The sequence below is a fragment of the Cuculus canorus genome, chromosome 1 (genome assembly GCF_017976375.1).
Source record: "Cuculus canorus isolate bCucCan1 chromosome 1, bCucCan1.pri, whole genome shotgun sequence".
Lineage (NCBI taxonomy): Eukaryota > Metazoa > Chordata > Aves > Cuculiformes > Cuculidae > Cuculus > Cuculus canorus.
Genome location: NC_071401.1, coordinates 128,865,035 through 128,877,153, shown reverse-complemented (window position 1 = coordinate 128,877,153; position 12,119 = coordinate 128,865,035). Strand labels below are relative to the sequence as shown.

Below are 12,119 nucleotides of genomic sequence, written 5' to 3'. Positions count from 1 at the left end.
AGTTCTTGAACAGTTTCTCCGTGGAAAAAAAAAAAACAAACACAGATATTCACCCTTTGCTTTTCAACCCTGTCCCCTGCTTCCTCACTTAACAGTGGTCGTAATCATTCCTAATTTGTTTTCAGGTTGGCCTGTCTATTGGTAAAGATGCTCTAACTGCACTTTGTCAAGTGGATCCCATCTCTTGCCAGCAGTCCTCAATCCTCATACAGGATCCCCTGGTCATAAAAGCCAAATCCCTGGTCAGAGGTGATATTTTACAGATCCAGTAAGAGGTCTTGTGAGAGGAACTCCACACTGTAGCACCTTATCAACCTTCCATAGTCATGATCACACAGAAAACTGTATTTTTTGGTTTTTCCCAAACATGCCATAGGGTGGTTCAATTTGTTCATAAGCTACCAAAGTATCACCATTTTGGATTACTCAGCGATGAATGATTTTATATACAGCTGAGTTTGATTTCATACTATGAACAGACTGCAAGAACCAGGGGCACTAAAGCTTCATTTTCATACAAATATGCTCAGGATGGCACACAAAGGAAAGAAGCAGCACATAACACTCTGTTCTGCATCTCTTACAAAGCAGGGAATGCTTGCAACCAGGGAGAAGGCTGGAGACTTCCCCTGTTGCTCCAAGCAGTCTAGATTATACACTTTCCTCCCATTTAAGAGAAATGAAAAAGAAAAAAAAATTACAATTAATTCTTGTCTCATCAAACAGTGAAGTTCTGTGCTAGTGTTTCTACTAGAAGGATTTTTTTGCATTCAAGTTAAAAAAGTATGCATGCACAATCTCCCTGTAGTCCAATATAGAGCAGTTTCTGGAGAACAACAATCAGGCACTTCAACTCCAGGTGTATTCCCTAACACTAGTTTTCCTCTCCTCTTAGTCTGGGTGGGATTAGGATTTGATGTTTACAAATGGCAATATAACAGGCATCCCCTGCAATGCTTTCCTAACTCCACTGTATAAGGGACAGTCTGTCCTTTCTGTCCACATGAATATATTACTGGAGAAGATATTTTCTAGCACTAAAAAAAAAAAAGACACTCGAGTTCTTGACTCACTGTAGTGGGTTCTACACAACCACTCCAAGACAGTAGCGCCTACCCCACCAAATGGCTACATCCAACAGGTTCAAACATAGGAATCAGCAGATGCTTAAATGCTGACCTCTCAAACACTGCTTATGATGTAGGCTCAGTAACAACAACAGTACTTCAAAGAAGGCACACGCTACTTTGAAGGACCCCCCACAATCACGGCTGTAACGTCAAGGCACAAATTTTGCTGTAGAAGTCAAGAAAAATCTAGTATGAAAGATATAACGGACATGACACTTTGCCTCTTAATAACAAAGTTTCTTCATGATTACGTGCTTCCTCAGTCCACCAATTTAACTATTGGGCTTCTTTTGAGACTTAAAATAAAACCCCTCAGCTTTGCTTAACCAAGGAGAAACTGAAAGGAATAATGAAGTTGACAAGGGCTATGAGTTCAAGTCTTCATTTCTCTAAGCCAGTAGGTCACAAGACACAAGTTTTTAGGATTAACTCCTAAAAGATCTGTAGCATCCTTTTAATCCATTCCAGGTACACGATCTTGCACGTGAAGAATGCAGAGAAGAAACCAGTCCAAAACAGAACAACTTCTTGAGCCAGCCTGGGGCAGATCTGGGGTCTCTCAAGACTCCACAGAAACTTGTGTTTCTGTAGCAAACACAAGTATCGCGGTCCAGTTGTTCAAGGAATAACAAGTCTTAAATGCTGAAAAAGCTGTTCACAAAAGTGAATGAGATTAAGCATGCAATACTCCCAAGCACTCACCAGATGTCACCACGTCTCAAGAGACTTGCAGAGAAACTTGGCAGGCAAAGTGACAGAAATAGAAAAGAAGGTTTCTATGACACACACAGAATTTCAAGTCTAAAGTAAGACCAGAAAAAGAAACTCAGTGACCAAGACAATTTCCTAACAAACAACTTAACACATGCATGTTCAGAAATTAAAAGACCTGGACTGGCCATCTAAGGGCAGTGCCTCCCAACCTTTCCATCTCAGCCACATGGCTGTTGCTATCTCTTCTTTCTCACTTCCCACCTCAATGCCTGTATCCTTGCTCGTCAAGCACCCATGCAGCAACATGCCTCTGGAAGTGATCACCACCCCACTTCCCAGGACTCTTACAGCTCTTGTGCAACCCAGGTTTGTTCACCACAGTTGGAGGCTGGGTGGAACTGAAACTCTTTGTCATCACACTCTTACACATACACAACTTCAGTGCCAGATGTTGATGCATCTTCTAAATCTGGACCCTCAGATTAACACTTCCTTATTTCTTTTGTGAATTTCGGTTCCAGCATTTACATTCCAAACCACCGCTGGCAAGACATTGGTTCTGCCTTTTGTACAAGGAAGGACTCAGGCAAAGCATGTTCATGCTGACACGAATGCTGCGCCAACATCGGCAATCTTACAGTCCATTCTAAACTGGCAGTAAAAGTGTCAGGAATAAACCAAATACAGGTTTCTACAACACCACCCATCCTAAAGGTTGGGTTTGTTTTTATTAAAAAGAAACCGTTTCTGTCCAAAAAGTGATGTTGAGATGTTATGTCACCCCTACTACTGCCTGCAAGGTAAAGTGGCTGTCCTATCTTTCTAACAGCCTTGTGTGTATCAGTGGCACTCAGACCAGTAATGCCTAAACCTTCAGCTGCACGAGTCCACGTAAATTCTTACAGTAGCAGGAGAGTGAAACATCCCAGCTCCTGACTCTCCATCATAGCAGGCCTACAAGGCAAGCACAAGTGCTGCAGAAAGTGTACACATGCACAGAAGGCCTGGAATTTTCAAAAAAACAGTGGCTCACCAAGCATCCACTACACAGCACATTCACACAAGTTTGATGACCCACACTGTTCCAGGGTGAGGAGCCCAGGAGGCTGCTCCAGACATCTTCCTTCATAAGAGACTTTCAGATACCAAGGACACTGCACAGAAAAAGAGGTAGCCAAAAGCTACAAGCCAGAAGCTGTAGGCTTGACAACCGAGATTAAAATCTTCACTTCCCTTCGAACAGAATAGGAGGAACCAAGAATGGGTGCAGGGGAAGAAAGAAAAAAATCTGGGAGGAAAAGAAACAAAGAAAGGGAGAGAGCCACTGTGGGAATTTAAGAGGCCCACTGATGTGAAGAGATGTCATCAACACAGGACATAAGGTCCCATGCAAGTCTCAGTCCACCAACCCCAACTGAAAAAAAAAAAAACCAAGAGCCAAACCTGCTCTGGGTTGGAAATCCCCATAAGATATCTTGATTTCAAGCAAATGAATCCATACACAGTTAACTATGACTCAGAGAGCAACGCACAGGTGTTTTTAAGAGCCTAGAGCAAAACCGGAGACTGTGGTCTGATATATATTAGAATGCAACATAACATCCCTCGTCAACAAGCAGTACAGCGCAAACTGGCATGCTCGGAGCTGTCCTGTCTCCACAGTAGGTGGCTCCACTGCAGATAACATGACTAGCACACCTCTAAACCAGTTCACACCATTTAGAAGGCTGGAAATAATTACGAAAGAACAGAAGAAAATAAAGTTTAAAATAAGGAGGGTAGTGAAAAATATAGACAGAAATATGAACTTCAGTAGGAACCTCAGGACACAAAGCACACACTACATTAGATTAAAAAAAAAAAAAAAAAGGCCTTTAAAAACAGAGGAAGGACAATCACTTACCTTTCAAAAGGGGCTGGAAAGTTGGGATTTCCTGAAGCTTTATGACATCTGGATCATTACTGACATTCCGGGAGGACTGTGTTCCTGGGGCTACCACCACAATGTCATCCATTTTCGCCCTTTGCTTGGCTGGTGATGGAGATGCTGGAAGGATATGGAGGAGGGAACCATCAAACCAATAAGCAGATACCATCAGAATTTAACTGGAAGCAAATGTTACCATGTTTAACAGAGTACAGCTACAATTCCTACAGCATGAACACATCTCTAGGATCACTCTAGGTTGGGATACTTTCCCTTCGCACTCATTGTCTGTGAAACTGTTCTACTCAGCAATTTTTTTTTCCAAACCAGGTAAGAACTGATGAAAGACTTGTTGCCTTCTCCTGCAAGGGATCATCTGACACGCTTCTGTTTTAATGACCATAGAACGGCTTGGGTCGCAAGGGACCTTAACAGACCCTTTAGTCCCAACCCCTTGCTATAGGCAGGAACATCTATACTGTCTATTTGTCAGTGTCCCCCTGCAGCAAGGCTCTTTTCTGATGTTAGGTATCTTCACAAGAGAGGGTTCCTTCAACAGATTAATCACGAGTACACTCGGGACACTTGGTCCAGCACCACACACTCCTTGCTACCACTCAGAGAATCGCTAGGTTGGAAAAGACCTTTGAGATGATCAAGTCCAGTTGTACCTGTCCACTGCTGAACCATATCCGTGAGCACCTCCTCTACCTGTCTTTTAAATACCTCCAGGGATGGTGACCCAGCCTGAGAACCCGCCCTGGTGCAACTTGAGGGCATTTCCTCTTGTCCTATTGCTTGTCCCTTGGGAGAAGAGACAAATGCCCACCTCACTACAACCTCCTTTCAGGCAGTTGTAGGCAGTGATAAGGTCTCCCCTCAGCATCCTTTTCTCCACGCTGAACAACCCCAGTCCCTTCAGGCTCCTCTCATAACACTTGCCCTCCAGCCCCTTCACCAGCTCCATTCCCTTCTCTGGACACACTCCAGCCCCTCCGTGTCCTTGGAACGTGGGGCCCCAAACCCGACACAGCAATAGAGGCACTCAGACCGATCGCCTGCACCGCTGACACCCTCCCGTTCCTCTCCCGGAGCTCTGCTCCCTCCCTCCCGCACCCACACCGGGATCCCACCGCGCCCGGGGTCCGGGATGCCCTCCCCCTCCCCTATCCGGCCCCAGGCGGAGGAAGGGCCGGGCGCCGCAGCAGGAGCAGCCGCGTCCCCCCGCAGGGCTCGGCACCCCCGTGCCCCTCGCCAGCACCGACCTGAGCCGCTGGGCTCGCCCGGGCGGCTCTCGGCCTCCGCGCTCTGCTCCGCTCCCATGGCGGAGCCGCCGCCTCCTCCTCTCTCTCCTCCTCCTTCTCCTCCTCTCTCTCTTCTCCTTCTCCCTCCTCCTCCCTCTTCTTCTCCTGGATCTCCCTCCTCCTCCCTCTTCTTCTCCTTCTCCCTCCTCCTCCCTCTTCTTCTCCTTCTCCCTCCTCCTCCCTCTTCTTCTCCTCCTCCCTCTTCTTCTCCTTCTCCCTCCTCCTCCCTCTTCTTCTCCTTCTCCTCCTCCCTCTTCTTCTCCTTCTTCCTCTTTTTCTCCTTCTTCTCCTCCCTCTTCTTCTTCTTCTCTTTCTCCTCCCTCTTATTCGCCCTTTCCTTCTCCTCCCTCTCCTCTTTCTCCCTCTCCTTCCCCTCCTCCTGCTGCTGCTGCAGCGGGCCCGCCGCGGCCGCCCACGGGGCTTCCGGCTGGGCGGCGCGAGCGGCGGCTGCGCCCGGGTCAGGTCCCGGCTCCGCCCGGCGCGGGGCGGGGCTCGCCGAGGGGCTGGGACCGCCGGGCTGGGGGGCGGTACACGGCGGGGGGCGGTGTGGCTTCAGGTTTGAGCGCCTCGCTACGGGGACGTGGCGGGGCTGCAGCGTGTCCGGAGAATGGAACGGAGCTGGAGAACAAGGGTTATGAGAGGCTGAGGGAACCGGGGTTGTTTAAGCCTGGAGAAGAGGAGGCTGAAGGGAGACCTTATTGCTCTCTACAACTACCTGAAAGGAGGTTGTAGAGAGGAGGATGCTGGCCTCTTCTCCCAAGTGACAGGCGATGGGACGAGAGGGAGTGGCCTCAAGTTGCACTAGGGCAGGTTCAGATTGGGCATCGCGAAAAATTTCTTCACTGAAAGGGTTCTCAGGTCCTGGTTGAGGCTGCCCAGGGACGTGTTTGGTCACCATCCCTGGAGGTGTTTAAAAGGAGGTGTTGAGGGATCTGGTTTAATAGCGGAGAGGAACGGTTCGGGCTGATGATCTCAAAGGGATTTTCCAACCTAGCGATTCTATGATTAGAAAACAAACTTCAGGTTTGTCACTCTTAAAAATAAACTAAAGCACCTCCTGAGAATACTTTGCTAGAACCCACCAGTGTCTTAGCTGGGTGAAAAAGGCAAACTCCAAAGCAGGGTATGAAGAGCAGAAATCAGAAATGTCACTTCTTTTCAGCAATAGCTCTTTGTGACTGAGACCGGGAAGTGTTTTACTTCTGGAGCTACACATTGTTTCCATTAGTTACCAAGCAACAAGAATAGTTTAAAAAAAAAGAAGAAAACTCATTACTAACATAGCATCAGTATTTTAAGTTGCTTTATTATCAATAAAGTAACTTTCTCCCTTTTAGTTTGGTTTTCAGTGTAACCACATGCACATTCTCATATGAAAAAACAGAGCTTGAAATGTTTGTGAGTACCAACGCAAAAACTTATTAGGAACATAAGGTAAATAAGCTAGCATAATCTCAAAGGTCTTTTCCAACCTAGTGATTCTACAATCTTCCCTCTGCCCTCCTGTGAGCTGCTGGGATGGAGTGGTGGTGAGTGTACACAGGTTGAGCAGCAAAGCAGCACGCATCTGCCCTTTTAAATTATGGATATTAGTTTTTCTGCCCAAAGGCAAACCCACCTAACCCTCAGCAAGTTTGCAGATGACACCAAGCTGAGTGGTGCAGTTGCCACACCAGAAGGACAGGATGTCATCCAGAGGGACCTGGACAAGCTGGAGAAGTGGGGCTGTGTGAACCTCATGAGGTTCAGCAAGGCCAAGTGCAAGGTCCTACACCTGGGTTCGTGGCAATCTGCAGCTTCGGTTCAGGATTGGGAGCAATGTGATTGAAAGCAGGCCTGCCGATAAGGATTTGAGGGTGCTGGTTGATGAGAAGCTCCACATGAGCCAGAAAGGTGCACTTGCAGCCCAGAAGGCCAACCATATCCTAGGCTGCTTCAAGAGAAGTCTGGCCAGCATGTCAAGGGAGGTGACTCTGTCCCTCTACTCTGCTCTTGTGAGACACCATATGGAGTATTATGTGCAGTTCTGGAATCCCCAATATAAAAAGTATATGGAATTGTTGGAATGCATCCAGAGGAGGGCCACAAAGATGATCAGAGGGCTGGAGCACCTCTTCTATGAAGACAGGCTGAGAGAGTCGGGGTTGTTCAGCCTGGAGAAGAGAAGGCTCCAGGGAGACCTTAAAGCAACCTTCCAGTACTTGAAGGAGGTTACAAGAAAGCTGGAGAGGGACTTTTTACAAGGACACGTAGTGATAGGACAAGGGGGAATGGCTTTGAAGTGGAAGGGGGAAGATTTAGCTCAGACATTAGGAAGAAATTCTTCACAATGAGGGTTGCCCAGGGAAGTTGTGGCTGCCCCATCCCTGGAGGTGTTCAAGGCCAGGTTGGATGGGCCTTGAGCAGCCTGCTCTGGTGGCAGGTGTCCCTGGGCATGGCAGGGGGGTTGGAACTAGATGATATTTAAGTTCCCTTCTAACTCAAACCACTCTATGATTCTGTGAAAGTGCCGAGTCTGTGTCCCAGACTGCCTGATGAAGCCAGTCTGGCCCACGCTGTTCCCACAGGCCCACACTGTTCTCCTGTGACTTACTCGCTGGGCTGGCGGGCATCACTGCCCCAAAACTGCACCCCTTCTCCGTGGCTGGGCACTCAGCAGTGCGGGACATGTGGGGAACAGCTGTTGCCAGTGGTGTTTTCCTTGTGCCAGGAGCCAGTGGTGTTTTCCTTGTAAAAGCAGCCCAGACCAACAGGTCACAGGCAACTCAGGTCAAGAAGAAAAACAAAACCCTGAAACCAAACAAATTAAAAGGAGAAGGAGACATACTTTGATATTTCAGACTTATTATTTTTATGTATGACAGGGAAATCGGCAGAGAAGCCACACAGTTGTCTATGATGGCAGAATATCCTGTAAGTAAGGAACAGTGCTGGTATGTGCTAGGTTCTGAACAAGCTTGCTCTCTGCTCTCACGCAATACCCAGCACTATCAAAAGCTCTGCATTGAACTCAGCATCGATCCACTTGGCTGCTTTTGCTAATTGCCACCAAGATTGAATTTAACACAAAAATAATGCCTCTATCTCGTGGGAACTGCACCTCCCAACTGTTACCAAGACCAAGGCTACAGGAACACAATCCCAGTCCCACACCATCTTCTGCTAGCTGTAGGCTGTGCTACATGCTTTTGTAATGTGATAATAGCAGAACTTTCTTTCAACCACCTGGACAACCGCTTGATTCCTGCCAAAATAATGAATAAATAGTATGAAAGCAATGTAATTAATCTGGGGGAAGAACGAACTGTTGTTGGCACAAATCATTTTACTGAGTTGAGTTCCTAATCTGCAATATGCCTATATATGATTCAATTCACACCTGTGAGCAGTCACAGTGGCTTTTAGGGAAGGCCTCACAGTATCTAAAGACAAATGCCGTGTTTAAAGCTGAAGTGCATGATGTCTGTAGGACTACAGCCTGACCAGTGTCTGCCATAATGTCATTTGACAGTATCCATCAGTCTTGGACAAATTTAGAATAAGCTGCACTGGAGCAGAACATTTAACTGCAATTCATGTCCTTTCCACTCTTGTGTAATGGACTTCTCGCTCCTCTCTGAACTGTTTTCATTTATTATTGTGGAAGTGTGAATTTGCGGTGTATCACCACCCCAGAAGAGTTTTAATTTACCTGTCAACCACCACATGTGTCTACCACATGGAATTTTATTATTTATTTTGCCTTGAATGTGTCTATAACACAAGTCCTCTGTAGTGTCTTGCAGCTGGCAACTAAATACTTAGAACAGTGTACAGTTGTACATATCTACATTAGATCACACAAATCTGATGTTTGTATTACCATGACCTGAACAGCTTTAGGGCCTTGGCAAATACTCTGTATCATTTCTTATCAGCTTCATTTTTCCTTTATGACTTACTCAGTATATTCAGTGCTGAACATAAGTGAATTATTTGAAACTGTCTGGTATATTACAATGTAGCTGCAGGTTCCCCAGAAGGGCCTGCGTGGGGCTTAAGGCAGAAGCTGAGCATGGGGGTAACATGGCACAGGAATAGACCTGTCCTGCCTGTCCCTGCTCCGTGGGTGTCACATTGGTGGGCACTCCTGCTTAAATGGGGCTTGGCCTTATTGCTGCCACCAAGCACAGTGGGTCAGGAGACATGCTCCCAGACTCTCCAAAACTGGTTTGCAATGACTAGTTTGGGGGCAAGTGATTTAACTATATGTGAGTGTATGGGAGTGTGAATACCCAAAAATGTACTTAGACACATTTATTTGAAGTTCGTCCTGTCTGTACCCAGCTGTACCCTGTAGGGCACCAGCTCCCAAGAAGAGAGGTGCTTTACAAAGGTAGGAAGACACCTTTAGTGACATAGCGCTGTGACACATGGCTGACAGGGTTCAGCAATCCTCCCCTCCCGCAGCTTCTCTTCCTTCCCATCTTGATTGGGAGGGAAGCGCAGCAGACGCTGGGCAAGGCTGGCTCTTTGTAGCCATCAGCAGTGGTTTCTGAATGGCTTCCCTCAGCTTCCCTGTACTTCAGCAACCTGGCTGAGTTGCATCTGCTTTCTCCAGGGAGCTACAAAGAAGAGGCAGGAAGAGGGGAAAGAAGCAGTGTTGGCCAGAATAGGGCAATCATGTCATTGCATGGAATCTCAAGTGTTATGCTCACATCATATGGTCACATCAGCCCTTCTCGTATTCCCATAATCACCTAAGCCTGCCTTTGTGCAGGTCTCCACAGGTATTATCAATCCAGTACCCCAGAACCCCTATCTCTTAATAGCAGTAGTCCTGGCGAAGAATAATTTTCTTCATCCTCCATTTACAACCATTCCAGCCAGATCTTCAGCATGTTTGGACTTCTTTCAGCTCAGCTTCTCCCACCACCACTATGTAAGCAAAGGCAGGTGGCAGTTGGAACTCTGCCTAACGCATAGCACAGGTGATATTTGTGCTTGCTTTCAGTATTCATCCCCACAGTTCATTCACTGTGTGATACAGTTAAGAGGTGACACCTTAAATGTTCACATTCTCTTATGGGTTTTTCTTTTAACTGTCTGGCATTTTAAATATTTAAATGTTAATATTTAACTATTAATTTAATTAACTATTAATATTTAACTCCATAATTTTACCAGTTTACTAAAAGAGGAAAACCTGGCTAGAAATAAACATTTTCTTAAGCAAGTGCAGCTGAAAATTTCAGAAAAAAAACCCCACCAAGTGTGCATGAATCACAACAAAATGTTAGGAATTGCCCCAAACTGGCCATCTGGTGTGAAAAGAGATGATGGGCTTAGTCTCCTACAACACTTATGTCCAAATAAAAGCCAACACCCAGCTGTATTAACAAAGGAGATGACGACTGACTGGGCATGAAGAACAAGTCAGCCGCCCATCCCTTGGCATGAGTCCATGGTGTGAAGCAGAGCACAGGGCAGGCAGCAGGACAGCATGAAGCAGGATGTGACCTCGCTGCTGCCAGCACTGCGCCCCTTCCAGCAAAGGATCTCAGAGATGCAAGAAATCTCATCTCAATTATAAGTTTCTTTCTTTGAAGTAGACAGCAGGTGTCTGCCAGAGACAGGACCAGACTTCCTGTTCTTATTATTCTACTCTAACCATTACAGTATGTAAAATAACCTGTCCTTTGGTATCCTTTCACTCCAAGAAAGAAAATGTATTTTATTTACAGACAACTTTATTATTTTAAATATGATGCAGGGTGAGACCTGAAAAAGGAATATATCTTACAATTCCTTTATTTCTTGCACTCCTTACTCTCTGGGCCAATTTCACCCCAAAATGCTGCAACAAAAATAAGAAGAATTTAAAAAGAGGAAATGAAAAATTTCCTGGTAAAAATATTACTTAAGCACGCAGTTGAGGGAAAGAAGGGCTAACGTCCATGCTCCCAGTAGACAGGCTTGTCAGTACAACTCCTATTCCACAAACACCCTGTACTTGGCTATGATTTGTGCAGATAGCAAAGAGACACTTATGCAGACGTCAAAATATGCATGTGTCCATTTAGACCACAATATGCATATTAATCACTTCTATTACAGCCCCCCAGAGCAGATCTCAGTCGGAGAAGAGTCAGGCCAGCCTACCAGCGAAACCGCATCACCACCACCACCAGCCCCATGACCTGAAATTTCACCAGGTGTTTTTTCCTCTGTGCTAGGGACAAGCCCCTGGGGCCTGCGAGCGGCTGGAGGAATGAGGGGCACCACTGCAGACCCCCAGGCAGGGGGACAGGCAGGCAGAGCGGCAGGCAGTGGGGCAGGCAGGGGCACAAGGCACGAGGGAGGACAGAGGAACAGGCAGGGGCACAAGGCAGGGGGACAGGCAGGAGGGCAAAGGAGGACAGGAGGGGACAAGGCAGGAGGGCAGGCAGGGGGCAAGGCAGGAGTCAAGACAGGGGGATAAGGCAAGATGGAGGGTGGGGGCACAGGCAGGAGGGAGGACAGGAGGATAGGCAGGGGACAAGCAGGAGGGCGGGGGCACAGGCAGGGGGAAAGGCAGGAGCAAAACAGTGGAACAGGTAGGGTCAAGGGAGGGGGACAGGAAGAGGGGAAAGGCAGGGGCACAGACAGCAAGGCAGGCAGGAGGGAGGACAGGAGGAAAGGCATTCAGGAGGGCAGCGGCAAATTAGGAAGGAGGGCAGGGGTCATTGAGGAGGGCAGGAGCAAAGCAGGAGGGCAGGCAGGAGGGGGGCCTGGGGATATTCAGGAAGGTGGGGGCACAGGCAGAGGGGAGGGCAGGGAACATTCAGGAGGGCAGGAGCAAGGCAGGAGGAAGGGCAGGGTGGCAAGCAGGAGGACAGGCAGCAGGGAGTGCAGGGGGGCAGGCAAAAGGGAGAGCAGGGGGTATTCAGGAGGGCGGGCAGGAAGGCAAGGGCAAGACAGTGGGAGAGGTGGGGTCCAGGCAGGGGGACAGGAAGAGCGGCAAGGCAGGAAAAAGGCAGGGGACATTCAGGAGGGCGGGGGCAAGCCAGGAGGGAGGCAGGGTCA

At 47.6% G+C, this 12,119-nt stretch overlaps 1 protein-coding gene across 2 annotated transcripts in view; it reads right to left on the bottom strand.

Moving 5' to 3' along the window:
- BORCS5 (BLOC-1 related complex subunit 5) overlaps positions 1-5,209 on the bottom strand; it is a 74,012-nt gene extending 68,803 nt beyond the window's left edge. Inside the window, exons 1-2 of one of the 2 annotated variants that reach the window (XM_054058040.1) lie at positions 5,037-5,209; positions 3,748-3,891 (exon numbers count right to left, since the gene is read on the bottom strand). In XM_054058040.1, the coding sequence (XP_053914015.1) occupies positions 3,748-3,891; positions 5,037-5,094 (202 nt within the window). In that variant the 5' untranslated portion in view covers positions 5,095-5,209. Of the gene's footprint in view, positions 1-3,747; positions 3,892-4,442; positions 4,560-5,036 lie in introns of those variants that run through there. The other variant, XM_054058030.1, reaches the window with a different exon arrangement.
- Positions 5,210-12,119: the final 6,910 nt, after the last annotated feature.